At 35.2% G+C, this 23,041-nt stretch overlaps 1 protein-coding gene across 3 annotated transcripts in view; it reads left to right on the top strand.

Moving 5' to 3' along the window:
* The window catches only part of LOC149779096 (casein kinase II subunit beta), a 36,053-nt gene extending 14,117 nt beyond the window's left edge, over positions 1–21,936 (top strand). For all 3 annotated transcript variants that reach the window (XM_089939654.1, XM_089939656.1, XM_089939657.1), the window contains 5 exons: positions 6,081–6,183; positions 8,562–8,677; positions 14,331–14,406; positions 18,638–18,827; positions 21,421–21,936. In XM_089939654.1, coding sequence (XP_089795780.1) covers positions 6,081–6,183; positions 8,562–8,677; positions 14,331–14,406; positions 18,638–18,827; positions 21,421–21,529 — 594 coding nt within the window. In that variant the 3' untranslated portion in view covers positions 21,530–21,936. The remainder of the gene's footprint in view (positions 1–6,080; positions 6,184–8,561; positions 8,678–14,330; positions 14,407–18,637; positions 18,828–21,420) is intronic.
* The last annotated feature ends 1,105 nt before the right edge of the window (positions 21,937–23,041 follow it).

Here is a 23,041-nt window from a genome sequence, read left to right as displayed (position 1 = left end):
TCTTGTTTGGATTTTATTTAATACGTGGCAGGTTGTCCATAAGAAGCTTCACTCAGAAAAACCCACTTTAGGCAAATGGTCCCCATCCTATAGACTATTCATTAGGATGAAGTGGTTGTTGCACATCTGAGAATTGGACATGCTCAGTAACTTAGTCTGGCTTTGTTTTGAATGGAGGTTTAACCCGAGTGTGACCATTGCAATGAATCCTATGCGACCAGACACTTTTCAATTGGCTGTATAGACCTCCAGCCATTACAGAATCAATAATATCATGTTAAAAATATGAATGTATGTTTTGATGGAATAAGTGTATCTCAGAATTTTGATTTCTTGAAAGTAGCAACTATTTAAAACAAAATATAACTTCCTGAATCATCTGAGTGGTTGATTGATTTGAAATACCTTATGTCAGGATTCTTTTCCTATATTTTTTTTTTTAATGTGATTCTGGGTCATGTACAGTACTTTGCTACATTATGTTTGTTTTTTGGCACTATGTGGCCTTCTTTTGTTGATGCACTGTTTGACCTTCTCTTGTTGAAGCACTGTTGGACCTTCTTTTGATGATGCAATGTAAAATCCAAACTCATCATCACCATCTTTCTATTTTACACTTGTGCATGGATTATACAGGATTCATGAAATGAACTGTTAGGAAACAAATTTTAATTTCAGTATCTTAATATATACAGTACTTCAGTGGAATTTAGAACAAGTTTTTGAATCCCTGATATTAAAAATTTAATTTATCAAACTTGGCAGTTTACACCCCAGAATAATACCTTGGGATCTCCTGCCCCCCTTGATTTTTAATGTTATAACAGAAATAATAATCATAATATAAAAAATAAATATAATATGATAATAATAATTAAGGCTTTATTTTATGAGGGTGACACAATTAGCAAAAAATGAAGTCTCATGTTTGGTCCTCAATTATCATCATACATTCAGGCAAATGTATAAAATAAGACAGAAAACAAACATAAAAAAGGCAAAATTGACTGGTGTACATGAGAGCAACTAAGTATGAATTTAGCACACAGAACATTGTGCACACCAACATGCATGATTGAAAACATTTTCATACACACACACACACAGAGTTTTATATAATAATATACATATTCAAATATACCACATAGTTGGCTATAACATATTATAGACATTTTCTGGATTGCATCCGTATCAAACATCTGTGATGAAATGACGTCATTGATGATACTTCTTTAACATCTCGAGGTTGACAGTTGCAAATGATGTGACCCGAGAAAGCCAAACTATTTTTATACAATTCAGTTTTGGGCTTAAGAAGGAGAAAGTTATTAGATGACATAGAGCGTAACATTGATAGACTCAACCAGTTGAAACTTTGTACATAAATTTCGCATTTCTTAAACATATTCTTTAACAGATAGTCATCATCTTCAAATTCTTTATATTTTTGGACATTTTCAACTCTTTTGTCATGGATAATTATGACTGTTCGTTTTTTGAAGTCTTTCCACAATTAACAAATTTTGCTTTAAAAGCAGCATCGCATACGAAGTTGCTGTAGTCCAGATGGGGTTGAATAAAACTTTATAAAACGTTATCCTCTGGTTTAAGATTAGACATTATTTAATTTTTTATAGTAACCAGATATGCATAGCCATCGTTTTGGTAACATTACTGATGTGATCTGACCACAATATATTGTTATCAACTTGAAATCCTAAAAGTTTAGCTTGCATAAAAAAAAATTCAGCTCCATGTCATTAAAATGGATGTGGGAAATATCATCTTTAATTCTGTTACATCTTTATTGAGTGGTTATCAGCATCACTTTGGTTTGCTTAAGTTAATGAGCATTCCATTATGTTTACACCATTTAGAGGGTTTTACAAAAGCCGTATGTAAGTTTCTTTCGGCACTAGTTTTAGACAAACTAATAAATTTACCAGGTGGTGTTTTCAGAATATATCGTATCATTTTCAGTATTTACTGTTTACAAATCAGATAATTTATAAACGTAAATAGTAGTGGCTCTAAAATAGATTTTACTGTTGAGATATTTTCTCTCTTGATATTCCATTGCCCAATGTTGTAGTTTAATATGGTCCTTATACCTTTGATGGTATACTATGGAATTATATTCCATTGCCCAATGTTGTAGTTTAATATGGTATGGTCTTTATCCATTTGATGGTATAGTATTGCATGCTATTCCATTCCTCTATGTTTTAGTTTAATATGGTCTTCATCCCTTTGATGGTATAGTATTGATTGAGATTCCATACGATGTGATAAGATATTTTTAATGTCAGCTTTCAGGGCTGAGCAAAATTTTTTTAAACACTAGTCCAGGACAAGTGGTTTCAGAAAATTCACTAGTCCCACTTTTCTCTTCACTAGTCCCACCTTACTCGTCACTAGCCCCACCTTATTTTTCACTGGTCCCAAAATGGTAATCACTTGCCGAGATTTGATGAGACATATGTGCTTAATCCATAGGAAAAACAAAACAAAACGATATCCAACATAATTATTTCTTAAAAGAATTTAATTTTTCAAGAACATTGGTTGTTATACATTTGGCTTCTTCAGGTTCATTTATATTTGTTTTAGCTGATGGATTTGAAAATATATCCATGTATATGTCTGCCACCTGCACCAATACTAAGCAAGCAGTTGATAGCTGTGTCTGGGTTAAAGTCCTCAAGCTCTGGTCCATTTGCAGAAATCTTCATTGGCATTTGTAAACTCTTTTGGTTTAAGGAATTCCTTAAAGAAGTCTTGATTAAGTTCATTGAACTAGATCATTCGTTCACGCTCAGAATCCGTCTTATGTTTTATCTCTCCATTTTCGAACAAATTTACCTTCGCCGAATCGCCGTTATTACCTTACTTGCGAAAATAATTTAGCGAACTCATTTTATCCACAGAGTAATTATCAGCTTGCTTGACAACTACTTGTAAAGTGATCATAACATCAATTTTCTCTTTTAAATACGAACTGAAACAGCTCATTAATTAGCGTAATTGTTTCGCTTCAAACACAAAATCGCACGTGGAAGTTAATCATCTGTATATAATCAATTTTAATTAAAGAATCATTACTGTCATTTCATCAGTTCATAAATGAAACCAACGCTGATGTCGGTTAAGTACCTTTCATTAATTTAATTCCACTGACTTGCTGGATTAAAATCACAGTGAGCCACTTGTTATGATCTAGATTGAGTAAACTCATTGCAACAAAACTGCTTACAACACTGCTAATTGATCATACTGGCTTTCTTTTGTTTGACGTGTTTTGATTTGCCAATAATTTGGTCACTTAGTCCAATATGCAGTCAAGCAGTAAAAGGATGTAAATGTATACACGAAAAGGGGTAGAATTAAGTATTCAGTATGCCCAGAGGGCATGATTGGCCAAATAAAGGCAGATATAGTGAATAAAGCCGTAAAATAAAGACTAGCCCGACTTTTTTAAAAAGCACTTGTCCCGGACTAGCGACTTGGCAAATTTTACTTGTCCGACTTCAAAAATGACTAGTCCGGGACGTCAGGCTAAGGGATTTGCTCAGACCTGGCTTTGGTTAAAACAACAATTCAGCATAAACTGTGATGAACTTTTACTGACATTAGACCCAGAGTTGTAACTTAATACATGTATGGTTATCACATACCTGGTGATGGTACAGCTTTTCGTTACATTCAACAGCCCAATGCTGTAGCTTCATCTAGTTTTTGTCCCTCTGGTGATATTGTATTGCATGAAACTCCTTGGCCTAATGTCATTGTACGATATGATAGTGACAGACTTGAGGAAATATTTCACTTTTTTGTTGCAATGACTGCAGATTGAGGAAAGGTTATCAAATTTGGTGTGCAGATTGAGGGAATGTGATCATACTTGATGTGGAGATAGAGGGAAAATGTTTATGCATGGTATGGAGATTGGGGAAATTGTTCATGCATGGTATGGAGATTGGGGAAAGTGTTCATGCATGATATGGAGATTGGGGAAAATGTTCATACATGGTATGAAGATTGGGGAAAGTGTTCATGCATTGTATGGATATTGGGGAAAGTGTTCATACATTCTATGAAGATTGGGGAAAGTGTTCATACATGGTATGGAGATTGGGGAAAGTGTTTGTACATGGTATGGAGATTGAGGAAATGTTCGTGCATTGTATGGAGATTGGGGAAAGTGTTCCTCAATGGTATGGAGATTGGGGAAAGTGTTTATGCATATTATGGAGATTGGGGAAAGTGTTATGCATTGTATGGAGATTGGGGAAAGTGTTCATACATGGTATGGAGATTGGGGAAAGTGTTCATGCATGGTATGGAGATTGGGGAAAGTGTTCATACATGGTATGGAGATTGGGGAAAGTGTTCATATATTGTATGGAGATTGGGGAAAATGTTCATGAATGGTATGGAGATTGGGGAAAGTGTTCATGAATGGTATGGAGATTGGGGAAAATGTTCATACATGGTATGGAGATTGGGGAAAGTGTTCATGCATTGTATGGATATTGGGGAAAGTGTTCATACATTCTATGGGGATTGGGGAAAGTGTTCATACATGGTATGGAGATTGGGGAAAGTGTTCATACATGGTATGGAGATTGGGGAAATGTTCGTGCATTGTATGGAGATTGGGGAAAATGTTCATACATGGTATGGAGATTGGGGAAAGTGTTCCTGAATGGTATGGAGATTGGGGAAAGTGTTTATGGAGATTGGGGAAAGTGTTCATGCATGGTATGGAGATTGGGGAAAGTGTTAATGCATTGTATGGAGATTGGAGAAGTGTTCGTACATGGTATGGAGATTGGGGAAAGTGTTCATGCATGGTATGGAGATTGTGGAAAGTGTTCATGCATGGTATGGAGATTGGGGAAGATGTTCATGCATTGTATGGATATTGGGGAAAGTGTTCATGCATGGTATGGATATTGGGGAAAGTGTTCATGCATGGTATGGAGGTTGGGGAAAGTGTTCATGCATTGTATGGAGATTGGGAAAGTGTTCATGTATTATGGTGATTGAGGGGAAGTGCTTGTGCATTGTATGGAGATTGAGGGGAAGTGTTCATGAATGGTATGGAGATTGAGGGGAAGTGTTCATGCATTGTATGGAGATTGAGATGTGTTCATGCATGGTATGGAGATTGGGGAAAGTGTTCATGCATTGTATGGTGATTGAGGGGAAGTGTTCGTGAATGGTGTGGAGATTGGGGAAAGTGTTCATGCATTGTATGGTGATTGAGGGGAAGTGCTTGTGCATTGTATGGTGATTGATGGGAAGTGCTCAAGCACTGTATGGAGATTGAGGGGAAATGTTTATGCATTGTATGGAGAATGAGATGTGCTCATGCATGGTATGGAGATTATGGGGAAGTGTTCATGCATGGTATGGAGACTGAGGGAAAGTGTTCATACTTGGTATGGAGATTGAGGGAAAATGGTCATATTTAGGATGATGTTTTAGGAAATGAGTAGATATGAATAGATATGAATAAAGGTTTTTCATTGATAAAGTGGATTCAGTATTTAACATCATTTGATGGAATGTGATTAGTGGCTTGTGTCTCATCTTTTCTTTTGTTCAAATATGCTATTCATTTGCACCTTACCATGTACCTGAGCTGTAATCATTAAGTAAACTTTCAAGCTTTTCTTGAATGTTTATTATCAAGAACCTATAATTTACACATGTTCCATAGTAAAGTTGAGCACCCAGTTTTCATTCAGAGTTTCTTATTTTCTCCATCACTGTATGTACCTAAATGTAATTCTTGTATTGACTAAACAATTTACGCATCCATCACCTAATTTTAATGAGTGGGTAGGAAAGGGTGCAAAGTAGGTGACATTTTAGCTCATTAAAAATAGAATTTGGGTGTCTAGTGTGAGTAGAAATCAATATATTGTATTTCCTCTCTTTGTGTTATAAAGTGATGAATTCTTAACATGTTGTCATTTTGCTTTGAATCCCTTGGTTAAATCTTTACACAATTTACATTCACCATTTAGTCAATTATTTTCTGTATATAATGGTGTTGTTTTTATCTTTACTAGGTTGATGAAGATTACATACAAGATAAATTCAACTTGACTGGGCTTAATGAGCAGGTGCCCCACTACAGACAAGCACTAGATATGATTTTAGACCTTGAACCAGGTAAGCATGGCAGTGCCTTAAACACATTTTCCTTTGAAAAATGGTCAGTTAGCTATATAGATGGTTAATTAATTAAAAAAAATGGGAGCTAAGGTTTAGCATGTATTCATTTGATAAGAGTTCAGTTTTGTCATGCTCACAATGGCAGAAGTATTACATGATGGTAACTTTTTGTTAGGTCTTGCTTGTAGGAAGCTCAACATAGAAATCACATTGGCATCCATGAATGTATATGCCTGTACATCCATCTACACTCTAGACTAAACTGGATGTGGAAGTTTTTAATAAGTCTGTTCTAAGTAATGCTGTAAGTATCAAAGCTTGTTAGTGGGCTCAACATGCAGGTTATGACCAGCTTCTGATATATATATTATATTCCTAAAATTTCAGCACAGCTGACCCACTGGTCTTGAAAAAATCAGATGTTATTTCTCAGTGTATCTGACACATGAGGTCTGATATTTTCTTGAAGAGGTTGCTTCATTTTTTTTAATGAATTTTTGGTACTTTAAGTTATTAAGATGTTCATGCTGTCCCATTTGTCATGTGTGAAATAAGAGAGCATGTGTGTGTACTTATTTTGCAAGTATAAGTAAATGTGTTTGCTACATTTTCAGTTTAAGATGATGAGATATGCAGTGTTTGAAAATTAACAAACATGACGTGAAGAATTAGCAACTGTGATCCACAGAAATGTCATCTAATTCATGATGCTTACAATCTCTGAAAATAAAGTCTGGCATGTGCTTTGACTTTTATGAAATTAAATATCACATTCTTTAAATTTTAATCTAACTAGGTCAAAGTCCTACTTTTACTAATAAAAAAACCAAGCATATTTTATGTTTTTATATTTTTAATCGATAAATGCACTTTCTGTTTCTACAACTTATTTTATAAATCACTGACATTTATAGGATTTTGATTTTAAAAAAATGGATCTTATATGCACTTTCATTTCCCACTCATAAAAATGTAAAATTCTTCAGCTTGTTTATATTTAAACAGACTTCTCACTTTCATGGTGTTTCTGCTCATTATTTCATCATTTGCTATAAATTTACTATTTGCCTATTACTTCACCACAAATGACAGTAAATACCTTGAAATTCCATCATTAATTTCATAAATACTGAACATGGATCTTCATTGCTCGGAAAACCAGTTAAGAAAAACAATGTGTTTGAAGATTGAAGGGGCCACTAAAAATTTGATTTTCTTAGTGTGACTTAATATTGCAGTGGGAGAGAAAAAAACAATGAATTCATTTTAACTGTATCAGTTATACATTTCTTGCAAAATGGATGCCAGCCCATCTCTTCAGAGATTCTTCAAAAAATCTCATTGCTAAATTAATTTCATAGAAACCTATTCAGTATCAGAAAATCTGCCGATGAAAGTTGAATTAACATAGTGTCTATGCATGTAAGTTCAACATGATTTCATTCTTTTTCCTTTAATTAATGCACAGTTGTAAATGAAAATGAAGTCTTATTGTTTAGTTTTGAACTGAACCTGTTTTCGTTGGGATCATTACCATGTGATTAGTCACTTTTCTTGCTTCATTGCCCACAGGTAATGTCACCAATTACTGTCATCATTCATTTCAATTTTAATTCATTTCCCAAGGCTTCAAAATACATAGTACTTTGAGTTAGTATAAAATAATTAAAATTCTCCAACTAAGGCATTTGGCATGAAAAAGTCAGACGTTCTTGACTATTTGCTTATTTATCTGTCATAGTTTGAGTTAATATTAATCACTAAGAGGCTTACCTGGTGGACAGGGAGATAAAATCAAGCATCTTGATGATTTAGTATAGTTACCTAATAATTGTGGAAACAGAACACAAGTTTTTTGTGTGTTTTTTTCTAGTACAAATCTAGCTTTTTCTGTTCAGTAATTGTGATCAAGCAAGGATGTACAAAGTAGATAGCATGATGCCAGGGACTAGTTGATGTTTCTGTCAGACAAGTTCCTGACAGAGCAAGTGCAATTTAATAAAACCTCCAGGTCCCAATTTCATTTGCAGGATCCATACACTGCTTTGTTTTTTCTGGTACCATACTCTTCTGGTGCAGCACACACACTTTAAACTGTGGCAGTAAATGCAATCTGGAATTTGATTTATAGAATTGTTGATAATGCAAAGGAATACGACTAACAAAATACATCTCAGACAATTAATGGCTTTATTTATGCAGATTGGATTATAATTAATGTTTCAGTAAGATTCATTTCAGTCTGCCATTGCTAGTAATGGGTCAGATTTCTCTTGAACTGCAGTTAGAAATCAGCTCTAAAAGTCAAACATTTTCATACTAATTAAAAAATATTTCATCATGAGCATACTTCATTCTTGTCTTTCTCCATTCAGATGATGAGTTGGAGGACAACCCTAATCAGAGTGACTTGATAGAACAGGCAGCGGAGATGCTTTATGGGTTGATTCATGCCAGATACATCATGACAAACAGGGGAATAGCGCAAATGGTAACACAAGTGTTTACATGATGTTTTAGGATTACAAATATCCAGCTCTCTTTCATTTACTGTGAATTCACATTTTTTGAAGGGGAGGATATCAGTCATATTAGATTTTGTGGTTAGTACAAACCATGAATTGAAAAATCCAGCAAACTGTGATCATTCAGTGGGGAAAAAATAGGACTTAAAACTCATCCACACAGCTATATATTAATGGTATGGATTGAAAATATTATTTGTTTGAGGGGAATCTTATGTCTTATGGCATAGTGTCAATTCTTTATCAAAAATAGTTTTGCTTACAATAGTCCTACCAAAATTAATAACAATTGAACCACCAACATTTAATGTCAGTTTTGTATGTCAAGAGAGTCAATTCAAAATGAGGTAAATTATTAGGGCTGATAGGTTACTGCTTTTGTATTGGAAAATGTGAACCAGTGTTTCAGATGGAAATAGTGCACAACCTTGAGAGTGCAGTATATCCATCCAACAAGACAAGTTCATGTTTTCCCATACAAATGCAGTAATCTTTTTATTATATGCTCATTTTCTTATTCTATATAAGACTTAATTATGTAAACAAAACTACACAAAACAAAGTAACTGAATGTATGCCATATTCCAAACTAAATACACAACAGGAGATTCATCATTACGAAACATCAACATTATTAATGCCCACATAACTCCACCCAAATAAATTTAAACTTAGTCTTGCACTAGACATAACCTTTGAAAGAAAATGGTTTACTTAAAATTGAAATTTGGAGTCAAATTGTGAATGAATGCACGTTGCAACAACTTTTCCATTTGATCTCGATTTTGGTATTTTTTGTCATTTCTGTGAAATTTTGTGATTATGGACTGGTTTTATCTGTACCAATTCTACATGAAGTACATCAGATTTCAATGGCAAAGGAGCATAGTGTTGATATCTGCAAGTGTGTTTCTGTTCTGTCATTGAATGTTAAAATCATAATGTGGGGAAAAATATGAAGTCTTTCAATTGCAATTATCAAAAAGATGCTGTGGAATATAATGTTTATTTCATTTTGAGTGCAGTAAGGAGGATGTAATTGCACTTGAAATATAGTCGAAATTACAATACAATTTCGAAATATGAAAAGCTTGAGAACCCATGACATGATTCGGAACTACAAAAATACATTTTGATGAAATTCAGGATGTAATACAGTACGTATATTTTTTGCCATTCTTATTACCAGCTAAAGAAGACAGTTTATGCCTTGTCACTTGCATGTTATTTGTTGGAACCAAGAATTTTTTTAAATCTGGCATCGCCTAAATCTGAAACATTGTATCAAAAAAGTTAACGCGGAATGTGGCGAAGCAGCTGGTATGTGTCAGTCCACAAAACATCTGCTTTAGTTCATTCAGAAACAAATTTAATCAACCAAAATGTGAAGCGCCTACTACGTGGGTGTACATGATTTGTTTACAAAGTAGTTATCATACAGCAATCATTGCATATTAATGATATCACGTTCAGTCGTATTCTTCATTGAAAAATTGTTGGGTTTTTTGGGGGGGGATCTGTGAATTCATCCACATTGTCAACGCTGGCATCTCTACTTTTAATTGGCTCTAACAGTTGGTTTACTTCGTCCACAGACAAATAAAATAAATTAGAAGTGCTGACGTCTGCGACCATTGTTTGTTTACAGAGAGGAAGTAGTTCCTTTATTCAAGTGAGTTCAATATCAATTGCTCACAAGTTCAATATTGTAAAATACTGCATGATTGTGACAATGTCAAGTTATCGGAGACAAAAAAAATGAACATATAAAAATACTTGAAACCACTGTAGAAAATGTTTTAAAATGAAAATAATTACAGTAATTCATCCAGTAATGTTTCAGAATTTAATATAAATTCTATAATCACATACAATGAAATGAATTTATAAAATTATTGTAAACATTTTATTTTTATTATCCCAGTAACAAAGGTAGCGATGCTTACAAAAAATATTGTAAACATTATTTACGGCAGTATTTTTACAGTAGTAAAATGAACTATCTAATTTTATGCAAATTAGTATAATTTCAATCTTCCAAGTCATCAGTATTCTCATTAGTTGGAGTTGAAAAACGATGAAAATTTGTACTTGTGAAAATAAAGGAATTTACAGTATGGTTTGTCTGTGTAAGGAGTTGAACATTGGTGGGCATTGTTTTTAACGTAGATGGGGTGACCAGAATACATGTAGCTCTGTATCCTGACCACTTTTGCATTAGAAGTGAAGAACTTCCATCAGTGCATTTATCTGTAAGAGAACTTGAATATCAGAATCAGATCACTGAATTTCTTGTAATGCTTAAATGAGTGCTTGGTGGCGGGATTATGAACTGGACTAGAAGACAAGCTATAGCATACCTGTATCATGTACTGTCACTGAAGATACATAAGGCCTCATTCAGAGCCTGACATGTGCTTTTCCATTTAGAATTGGTTTGTTTAATTAATTAATTTGTTCTTTCGTCCTGACATTCCTTGGCAATTTAGTATGCATGCTAGTTTCTTATTCAGGTACATTGCTTGGTTATACTGTTACAAATCCACCAATCTTGTGCTCTTTCAGGGGCTTTATAACGTTCTGCCAGTTTTGTGATCTTAATTCTTTGTGATCCAATGCACTTTTAATTATAAGGGAAGCATATGCTACTTTTCTTCTCACTCTATCTTCCACATGGATGATTATTTTCTGTATCTCTTGTTTCTTTTGCTTTTTGATATGAGCACCATCTTGTCTGTTCTGATGCTGATATCAGACCCTAAAATGGCTGATTATACCATGAAATGAAAACAAAATGCAATTGGAATGTAGAATGAATGCAGATTAAAATGATGAAGATACATTTTGAAGTAACTGAAATACTCAAAAGCAAAATGCAAAACGATGAATGAATAAATAAATGCATTTCATGACTCGATTTGAAAACATTTCTTTTCAGGCTGCCACTAAATTTCAGTCAAAAGACCTTTCACATGATAATCCAGGATCCGATTCTTTACAGTGATACTATCTCCACTGCAGATGAGGTGTGACATTGTTCTTGTTGAGGCAGATCACTATTTTCACAAATATCATAATCCGAGAAATAAAATCAAGCAGTCATGACATGTCATATCCTGCAGCAAGGGGGACATCATCCTCATATTTGTTATCACTGGTAATGACAACTGTCAGTCTGATGTCTAATACGACCACAATGACAGCTATCTTGAAAATCTTCTCATTGCTACTCCTCATAAATGAAAGTTGTATCACCAAAAGACATTTCATAATGTTTAGTTGATCCTAAATGAAAATAGTGCCACGTGGGCATCCAATATGGCTGTCACAACAGCTGTTTGGTCCCAAATAAATGCAAATGTTGGTTTCCTAACATCCATGTATCTGACATGGTTTCTGTCTCATTGTTTTTGAGTTAATGCCATTTTCCTGCACATGAATGGCTATACAAGGCTTTATAACTGGTGGAGGAAGAATTTGGGGAAAACCCAAGTAAGAATCACTGACCTACAGGAATCTACGAGCAAGCTTTCTCAGATACCCAAATTGCACAAGATTGAGACTCCAACCCATGCTGACAGAAGTGTGATGGCAGTGATCTGTGAGCACATTAAACTGCTCAGGCCCTGGCTTCTGAAAATATTGTTATTACTATTCATACTAAATGGAAATCATTTCAACTTGGGGTTTTCATTAGAAGACTTCTTACAGGGGCCACAAGTGGCCGAGTGGTCTAAAGTTCTAACCATTACGGATCACTGCTGTCTCACCTCCGTCTGCATGGGTACATGAGATATCTTGGCAGTAGCTTGTTGTTGGTCAGTGGTTTTCCTAGGTTCATCCCCCACTATTAATACTGGCTGCCATGTATAGTTTAACTTGTGCTAAAAAATGGCATTAAACCCTACAGCAACAAAACTTATGAATGGTTTCTTAGTCCTAAATAAAAATTTGTGCCAGTCTAACATCATTATGGCTACCATGACAGCCATCATGAAAATCATATTTTTGCTACATGTCCCAAATGGAAAGTCTTATTGACTTTGGGTTTTCATTGAAGTCTTCCCAGGTTGTCTAGTTTGGCCTAATGGCCATCATGAAAATCTTCTTGTTGTTTCACTACCTGAACGTATGGTTATATTAACATGAGATTTTGGCCAAAATAATTGTACTGCTAAGTTGGTTCTAAATGGAACCCTTATGGTTGCTATAATAGTTAATTTGTTGTAATTGCTTAGAATATATGAGCTGGCTTTAACACTCATTACTTTAAAAAGAAATGAAGTTATCTTGAATTCCTGGAAATTCATTTTGGTCAGCAGGGCTTCACCCATTTGAGAGACTTTTGTTAAAGTAACTATGTTTCTCAGTAATATTTACCTGATCATAATATGGGTAATTTTTCCCAAGTCTTTGGCAGAGTGTGCACCTCTGCACCCATAATATGGGTAATTTCTCCCAAGTCTTTGGCAGAGTGTGCGCCTCTACACCGATAATATGGGTAATTTCTCCCAAGTCTTTGGCAGAGTGTGCACCTGTACACCCATAATATGGGTAATTTCTCCCAAGTCTTTGGCAGAGTGTGCGCCTCTACACCCATAATATGGGTAATTTCTCCCAAGTCTTTGTCAGATTGTAGTTAATAAATGTTGGATGCCAATTCCTCTTTCCACTTCTAAGCCCAAAGACATTTTTTTCACTAGGGAGGATGGACTTGTGACATAGTGAAATGACTACTAACATGCATTATTTTCAAAAATTGGAGGGTGGGCATATAAGGAAACATATGCTTTGTAAATATTTACCAAAAGATTGTACAGATGGGGTGAGTGAATGGTTTTATCACTATGCATGGGCTTATCAGATACAGTATTTTGATAAGTTAAGTATAATTGAAGAAAAAAAACATTTTACATTTTAAAAAATGAGTTTGTTTTGTGGTCCTTGATAACCCAAGCTTGTTTGGCTTGTTATTGAAGTACCTTGTTGAGTTTTGGGTTTTTTTGGGGAGGTGTGTGTGTAAATGTGTTATTATTTTAATGTTCGAAAATGTGTCATGTATTTGGTCAGACAAGGACCATCTTTGCTCTTAAACTTTCATCTTATCCATGCCTTCAATTAATTAACAGGAGAATTTAAATAATTTATGGGAGAAAGTTGATATAAATACCACGAACAAATGTTGTTATTTTCAGTCTTGACATGGCCATTAATAAGCACTAAGAAAATACTATCACAGCTGTTAGATATGAATGTAATGCCAGCAGACGTGTCATAATTCAATGTCTCTGATGAGCTAGAACTTTCCAAATTACTGTCTTTATTTTTACAATACATAGGGCTGTCTTTTATCCTGCCAGTATCATGAATAATGATATTTTTATGTTTTAGTTCTGCATTTTTTCAATATCACATACTTCTTTCATCAGCTGTGTATTCAACAAAAAAATATATATATATAAATTTTAAAAATATAATATTAAAACCATGATATGCTATATGTTGTTGTCTTGGCTACATTTGCAGAAAGTTGTGTCATCATAACACTATCACATGCAAGACTCCGTTTTCTTCACAACTTGAATATAGGATTTAGGATATTTTTTTCCATTGTTGCAGATTGAAAAATGGCAACAAGGGGACTTTGGATACTGCCCAAGAGTATACTGTGAAAACCAACCTATGTTACCTATTGGTAAGTTGTGATGCATCTACCAGTAGGTACATTGTATGCATTATGGTAAATTGTCATGTGATATCTGGTATAATTTGTCCCTTACGGTAGGTTGTGTTTTATCTAGGTACATGTTAGGCCTTGTGGTAAAATTTGTTGTTATATCTGGTATAGTTTGTGCCTTATGGTAGGTTGTATATGTTAAATCTGGGGACATTTTATGCATTTCAATACGTTGTAATATTACATCCAGGTACATGTTATGCCTTATGGTAAGTGTTGTTATATTTGGGACCACTCCGGTGGCCTAGTGGTTAGAGCGTCCATCTTGGAAGCAGAAGGTCGTGGGTTCAAACCTAGGCCGAGTCATACCAAAGACTTACAAAAAATGATACTAACAGCTGCCTCACTAGGCACTCAGCATTGAGAGGTTAGTGTTAGGATTAGTAGGCCTGGTGTCAGGATAATGAGACTGGGTGGGACATCATGCTTCATGTCTGCAGCATGATGCCGCAGTGCTACACATCACTAAACTAAGCTCATACCCATGGAGTATAAAGAATCTATTTTTAGTTGTTTACATAAATGAAGTATTAAAAAATTAAAAAGTTAATCAGGTCAAGCAGAAATGAACTCAGTTTTGGTCAAGGTCAAGTCCATCAAACAATGTTAGATCACAATAACATTTAATGAAAGAAAAAATTTAAAACTAACAAACAGACAATTAAATTAAATATACATAACATGGAAATATACCATATTTGGAAGTTTGTATGTCTTTGATTGGCAGAAAATAATTGCAAAAAAGCCTATGTATGGGAAAACTATATGCAGTAGTAGGCTTGAACCAGGAACCATTTAATTATTTGACTATCACCACATAGGTACAATTGGATGTGAATTCGCAGATTTTACCAGGCTGGATTTTCAGCTGTATTTGTCGTAGACCAGGAGAGTTTATGATATGGTCCACCTTCCATCTGTTAACACATGTTTGTTGTTTATACTTCAGAGCTACTTGGAGAATGGCCATAAAGCTTTACACACACAGATTTATTCCATGGTCTAGTTGGTCCTAAATGAAAATGGTGCTACTCAGGCATCAATATGGCTGCCACAATGGCAATATTGAAATAATGCTGTCACTACTCCTCCTGACTGGGTGACCATATTAACATGTGGTTTCACTAGAAGACTTCTTTTGCTGTCTTGTTTTTCATAAATGATGGATGGTTATATTAACATGTTTTCACTAAACCACTTCTGAAAATTTAAAAATTATTCCTCCTAAATAGAAAGTCAGATCATTGTATTGTTATCACCAGAAGACTTCTTACAATATGTAGTTAGTCCTAACTGAAAATGGTGCCTAGTAAGACTGCGACAGTGGCCAGCTTGAAAACCTTGTTATGATTGATTCTTCTGAATGAATAGTATACCAAAATGGGGTTTTCACCGAATGACTTTTTATGATGTCTTCTTGATCTTGATTAAACTGTGGCCATCTTGAAAATTAAGTGGGAAGTCATTTTGGCATGGAGTGGATTAAAAAAATTCATGTGGTGGCTATCTTGAAAATCAAGTGGGAAGTCATTTTGGCATGGAGTGGATTAGAAAAATTCATGTGGTGGCTATCTTGAAAATTAAGTGGGAAGTCAGTTTGGCATGGAGTGGATTAGAAAAATTCATGTGGTGGCTATCTTGAAAATTAAGTGGGAAGTCATTTTGGCATGGAGTGGATTAGAAAAATTCACGTGGTGGCCATCTTGAAAATTAAGTGGGAAGTCATTTTGGCATAGAGTGGATTAAAAAAATTCATGTAGTGGCTATCATGAAAATATTCTTTTTTCTACACCTCCCAAATGGATGGCTATATCAACATGGGGTTTTCATCAGTAAGCTTTTGTATTGTCTCAATAGCTGTCTTAAAAATATTGTTGCATGTCAATCTTACAGACTTAAGTAGCAAATACCAAACCTTGTATGCTCCAAAAAACCCAAAACCGAATTTCATTTCCTATTTTGGCACAGAAATTAGCTTGCACTTAGAAACCCCCAAAACGGCTTTGGAAATGATGCATATTCTGAGTTCAAAACTCACATTACTTTTCAAAAAATATGTGATCTTTGCCAAATGAAAATTCTTCAGCAAATCGTGTTTTTTCAAGGTATATTTGTTAAAATCTGAACCCTTTATTTTAGTCATATGACCCATATACAAACAGTTGTTGTTGGTGTTGTTGTAGGGTTTAACGCCATTTTTCAGCACACGATAGGCTATACATGGTGGAAAGTATTAATGGTGGAGGAAGAACCCGTGAAACCCCTGAAAAAACCACCAACCCACGAGAAGCTACTGGCAAGCTTTCTCACATACCCACATTGGCTGAATCCAAGACTTGAACCCATGCAGGCAGAGGTGAGATGGCAGTGATCTGTAACGGAGAGTGCTTTAGACCACTTGGCCACTCGGGGCCCCCATATACAAACAGAATGAGACAAGATTGGGGAAACATCCTTTGGTACCATCTTGAGCCAGTTACTGGATAAAGTCTTAGGTTTTCAGTGCAGAATTTACAGCCATGCTCAGATCTTTGAGCTACTTTGAAACCTCTCACACAAAAAATTACAAATTTTATCATCTTTTAGGATTCTTTATCTGTACTAAAAGCAATGCAAAACTTACAATTTTAATACTAATTAATATCCCAAATCATTTAAAAGCATTCTTTTGCCCTTTCAGTCTGGAAAAAGTATTCAGTACTATTCTTTCGCTTATTCACATTGGTGCTACAGCTAATGATAAGGCAGATAAAGCAGCAGGGTCAAAAAGTCAAGGAGCATTGTCCCTGACTGATGAAAGAATAGTTGTTTCTGTACAATAGCTCAAGTTCTCCAGCAGCTATTTACTAAACTTTATAGGTGGTCTGCACTTGGAGCAAGAAAGAAGTCTTGATTTGGAGGTCAAAAGATCAAGAGTTATTATCACATTGACTGAAAAAAATTATTTAACTGGTTCAAACTTTGTGAACGGCATGCCCTGGATGCAAGATGTTTATTGATTTTGGGGTCGGGGCAAAGGGCAAGGTCACTGATGGAACAAAGTAAAATGGTTTCAATAACATTAGCTCTACATCACAGAATTTGATCAAACTTTAGTTGATGGTTTACACTTTGGCTAAGAAGAAACCTTTTGATTTGATTAGTGGTTCAGGTCCCTTGACCAAAGAAAGAAATATTTAAGTTATTAACCATGCATTTTTGTCAGAGTTATGATTTACACATTGGGTTTTTTTAAAAAATTGCTTGTTGATTTGGGGGACAAAAGACCATGGTCACTGTAAATGAAATATGGAAAACATGTTTTGTATGGTAACTATAGTTTTAGACCACATACCTTGGCCAAAGTTTGTTGATGGCTTGCACTTAAGGATTGCTGGAGGTCTTTTGATTTGCAAGTCACTAGGTAAATAATGAGGATCATTATGAATCAATGAAAAATGCAGAAATTGTTGGTTCTAAAACAAGTTTCTTGACCAAGGTTTCTGAACAACTTGCAATAAAGTAATGAAGGAATCAGTCATTGGTCTAATGGTTTTTGCACATCAAGTTTAGACTGCATATTTTGACCAAAGGTTGAGGTCTTTGAGATGAGACCCGACGTTCACTAATCTACAGTGAATTATACTCTGGCATACCCACATTGAAGACTGTTAAATATGGTGACAGGTTTATAATGTGCTGTTCATGTTACTCTTTTAAAATCTTGTATCGACTCCGACACAAAATTGTTTTGTGCCATATTTAACGCATGAAGAAAAAGAGGTATTTGTCTTGTAATACAGATACCTCTTTGAGGCTGGCATGTTTTACTAACAGTAATGCTATGTATGATGTAACATTTGGTCATCAGGGTCATAATTTGGGATTATTTAAACTTGCAACAGCGAAACATGATATCTGTCAGTTGAAATAGGGACTACTTGTTGAATTATTGTTGAAAAACGTGGAAAGGAAGCACTAGTCATAGCAAACTCATTTCATTTTTCTGCAGATTCCAGGAGAATACAAAACCACATGCAGATTTGCTGATGCAGATAAGGTGCAAACAAAACTTAGCATTGGTATCCATATGCACATAGCACTGTTAACTTGTAGCATGTTGTGCACTATGGACAAATACTGCATTCTGACAGTTGAATTAATGGAGAAAATAACAAATATATAATAGATTTCTTTATTCCTTTTCCAGGTTTATCGGATGTACCAGCTGAGGCCATGGTAAAGTTGTATTGCCCCAAGTGTCAGGATGTGTACACACCGAAATCGTCACGACACCACCACACAGATGGAGCATACTTTGGCACTGGGTTCCCGCACATGTTGTTTATGGTCCATCCTGAGTACCGGCCCAAGAGGCCAGCTAATCAGTTTGTACCAAGGTACATTGATTACAGATCTGGTTTTTGTAGCTCTGCAGGATATAAGCCAGAAAATCTTGTTTGGTCTTTTGTCCGTCCATCTGTCTGTTAATACAAGTTTGTTATCTGGTTTGTTGGTTTGATAAATGGACTTAGTTCCATTTTTCAGCGCATGATATATGGCGGCCAGTATAACTGGTGGAGAAAGAATTCAGGAAAGCCCCAGGAAGAACCAACCCACAGGGAGCTACTTACAAGTTTTCTCACATACCCACATTGGCTGAGCATGATACTAAAACCCATGCAGACAGAGAGAGATGGCAAAGAACATGAAAGGTGAACACCTTAGACAACTCGGCCACATGAGGCCCCCATGTTTGCTGGAGGTTACCATGAAACTTTACATGCATGCATTCATCTCATGGTCTAGTTGGTCCTAAATGTTGTTGCTTGAGTCATCAGACTAGGTGATTGTTTGCATCTCTTAGTAAAACCCTCTTTAAAAGAATGGAAGGTCACTATGACTTACATTTCACTTTTTGCTGGCCTTGGTAAATTTTTGCAGTAAGCTAATGATTGATTAGACTTTTGGCACAGTATGAATACTGCTACATTTGGAATCATGAAAATTGGTATGGTAAGGCATCTTGATAAGACCACTGCAGTTAGAGCATCCACCTCGGATGCAGGAGGTCGTGGAATCGAACCCAGGCCAAGTCATACCAAAGACTTATAAAAATGGTACTAACAGCAGGGTAGTGTTAGGACAGGTCAGTCTGGTGTCAGAATAATGTTACTGGGTTGGACATAATGCTACATGTCTGCAGCATTGTGCCCCAGTGCTAGACATCACTATAAACTGCCACATTGCAGACATCGTAGCGAAGTGACTGATTTTTTTTTTTAAAGCAACATTAAAAATCCAACTCTCACACATACATGTAGATGAGTTATAGAACCTCATTACAAAAGTAGATGACTCTGTCCCAGCTTCAGTGTTACTGGTTAATTTTTTATTTCAACTATTTTTTAATTATTAAGCAAGATGATTGTGTACATCTTTGTTATTACTATACCTGCCCAGAAAAGGTCACTGTGACTTACATTTCACATGTTACTGGCGTAGGTTGAAATTTTACATTTTGCTTATGACAAAATAGGTGTTTTTGTATGCCATGTACATGCAGTCCCATCTAAAATCATGGAAATTGGTGGGAGATGCATCTTGACGAGCAGTTTTCTGCCACTGCAGTAGGTCATTATGATTCATATTTACACTTCACTGACTTAGCTTCAATTTTTGTAGACACTTTTCATGAAATTGATGATGATATACATATTGAAGATTACCACACCAGTACAACAAAAGCAGGTCAATGTGATTTGTATTTATTTTTTTTACTGGCCTTGGTCAAATATTTATATTTAACTTGTGAATACACGTGTTTAAAATACTATATTTATATTGTCTTTACTAAAACCATGAAACTTGTGTGAGGATGCATATTGATAAGCACTACACACTTATTACCAAAGGAGGCCACTATCACCCATGTTTCATGCTTCAGTAACTTGGCTGACATTTGTTTCAAGTTCATCTTTTGGGTGTTGTTGATATTACAATCCTGAAACTTGATAATTGGATGTATCTGTTAGTAATATATCCTTACAACCAAGGAAGGTCACTATGACTGATGTTTTATATATTACCACATAGATTAAATATTTGTGTTTACATAGTGACCGCATAGATTTTTCTTTGCTGTTTTACATCCCTTTGTGACCAATGCAGTTGGATGAATGAAATAAATCATTATTCAGTGTAGATTTGGTAATGACTGTACTTTGTTATGTTGTGGTCAGTTACCCACCGCAAGTTCAGCTATTGTACATGTGAATGAGTTCAGGAATTTGATGAGTGGACTATATGTATTTCATTTGAGACCAAAGTTGTAGTGGTTACTCACGGTAATTATTGATGCATAAACTCTGTTTCAGATAGCATTAAACTGTAAGGTTACCTGAAACCTGTGACTTTTACCCTGTAAAATTTGGCTTCTAATGACGGAGATTGGTAATATCTTCTGAAGCAGATTTTCAAGAATAGAGAGTTTAAAATGAATCAGATTTTTATCAAAACATTAATCGTACCTCTACAGTGCCATCATCTTGTTTGCATTGTTTTCTATGTCCAGCCATTGGAGCAAAAATTTCATTGTCACAATCATTTTGCTTAAGTTTTATTTTCAGTATGGTAATTAATGTTTGCAGTCACTGCTGGAAACCACTAAAAGCTTCGGAGAGTTGGTTAGGTTTCAAACTTTTTATTATACTCCAACTTCTAGAAGTTTATAGGATTCATTCCTTAAGCAGCCCTGTCTAACATAATAAGAGCATACAACATGTCAGATATGCCAGTAAACTGTTCAGTTTTTGGGGGAGTCAGGTAACATAATCTGTTGTCAAATATGCGGAAATGGCATGGTCCATGATAAAATTTAGTAAATATATCCAAGCAATAAAAATAGATGGGTAATCAGTTGTGATGCACCAATCATGGATTTTTAAATTTCAGCAACCACCGATTCTGACATTTGGTTATTTTTTCCCCTAGGTTATATGGCTTCAAGATTCATCCCTTAGCATACCAACTGCAATACCAGGCAGCTGCCAATTTCAAGATGCCAATGAGAGGGCTTGGACATAACAACAGTAAAAGATGAAGATCCATTCTTGAAGAACAAGAGAATATTCAGGAAAGAAAGAAAACACTTTGACTCATCCTTGGATTGTCTTGAGCTAATAATTGACTTTTTTTTATAAATCATGACTTGCATAAACATTGTGCTTTAAAAAAATGTTATAAAGAGTAATGTGCGACAAACCTTTTTTTATGCTTTGCTGATATTTTAAAAAAAAAATTGTCTGCTCTAGTCCTTCTTAAAAAGACCTAAGTGTTATAGTTTATTATTTAGTACCACGATAATAAGCACAGAAAAGTAAATCGTCTAATTTTATAACAATTCAGCAAACAGAATTATAATAGCAAAAACAACCCATTGTATTGAAAGTTGGTTTTGTTTAATGTTTCAGATTTTGCATACCATTAAAGTGAAGCAAGAATTGTAAACTTGTTATTATTATTATTAATATTATTATTATATTGTTATTATTATTATATTGCATTGTCCTCATCCTCGTGGGTATTTTCTGCAGATTCACGTGTCCATTATGTCATCTATTGTGAGGGATTTAACTAGTGTCTTTATAACTATATCTGAACAGTTAGTGTTTACACCAGTTACTGCTGGGTATGTAGTTCAGTGTGACATTTTGTATATGCATTTAGCAAAATTATTGCACAGAATTTTGAAATATCAATAATACAGTAAATAATTTCCATGGTGCTACTGGTAAAAGCGACCCCCCCCCCCAATATAACCCGAGCAAGAGCATCATGACAGAAAACAAATATACTGGTAAACCAGTCAATTTGATGTTATAAAAACAACCATTTCCAAGTACATAAAAAAATGTAGAAAATATCAATAGTTTATCAGTTATATTATTAACTCTATCACCCCTGGATATTCTTTTCATTTTCACCTGAAATGGCAGTAGTAAGTGCCTTTTGGTGGTTACTTCTAAATGCATCCAAACAATTCTTCTTCCAAGATATTTACATTTGGCTGGTGAACAGCTCCAGAGGCCTAGCGATTAGAGCAGCTGCAGGAGGTCGTGGGTTTGATCCCCGGCCGAGTCATACCAAAGACTTACAAAAATGGTACTAACAGCTGCCTCACTTGGCACTCAGCATTAAGAAGTTAGTGTTAGGAATGGTCGGCCTGGTGTCAAGACAATATGACTGGGTGGGACATCATGCTACATGTCTGCGGCATGATGCCCCAGTGCTAGACATCACTATAAACTGTCACACTGCAGACATCGTAGTGATAGGACTGAAAGTTTTTTAAAGCTACGTTAAAAATCCAAGTCACACACACACAGCTGGATGCTAAATTGCATAAAAGACATTGTGTTTGATTTTGCTTATGCATGTGCAGAAGGGCAAAAATTGGACTACATAACTAGACATAAATCTTTTAGTGAAAACCCTGTGATGATACAACCATTCATTCAGTAGAATTGCAGTAAGATTTCCAAGATGGCTGACTCCATGTTCATATGACCATCTGTTCAAGGTGGAGCCCCCAAGTGGCCAAGTGGTCTAAAGT

This window comes from Sinohyriopsis cumingii, chromosome 17, assembly GCF_028554795.1.
Source record: "Sinohyriopsis cumingii isolate HCF-2022 chromosome 17, ASM2855479v2, whole genome shotgun sequence".
Classification (NCBI taxonomy): domain Eukaryota; kingdom Metazoa; phylum Mollusca; class Bivalvia; order Unionida; family Unionidae; genus Sinohyriopsis; species Sinohyriopsis cumingii.
Note: the sequence above shows the minus strand (reverse complement) of the source record. Positions and strands in the feature narration are given on the sequence as shown.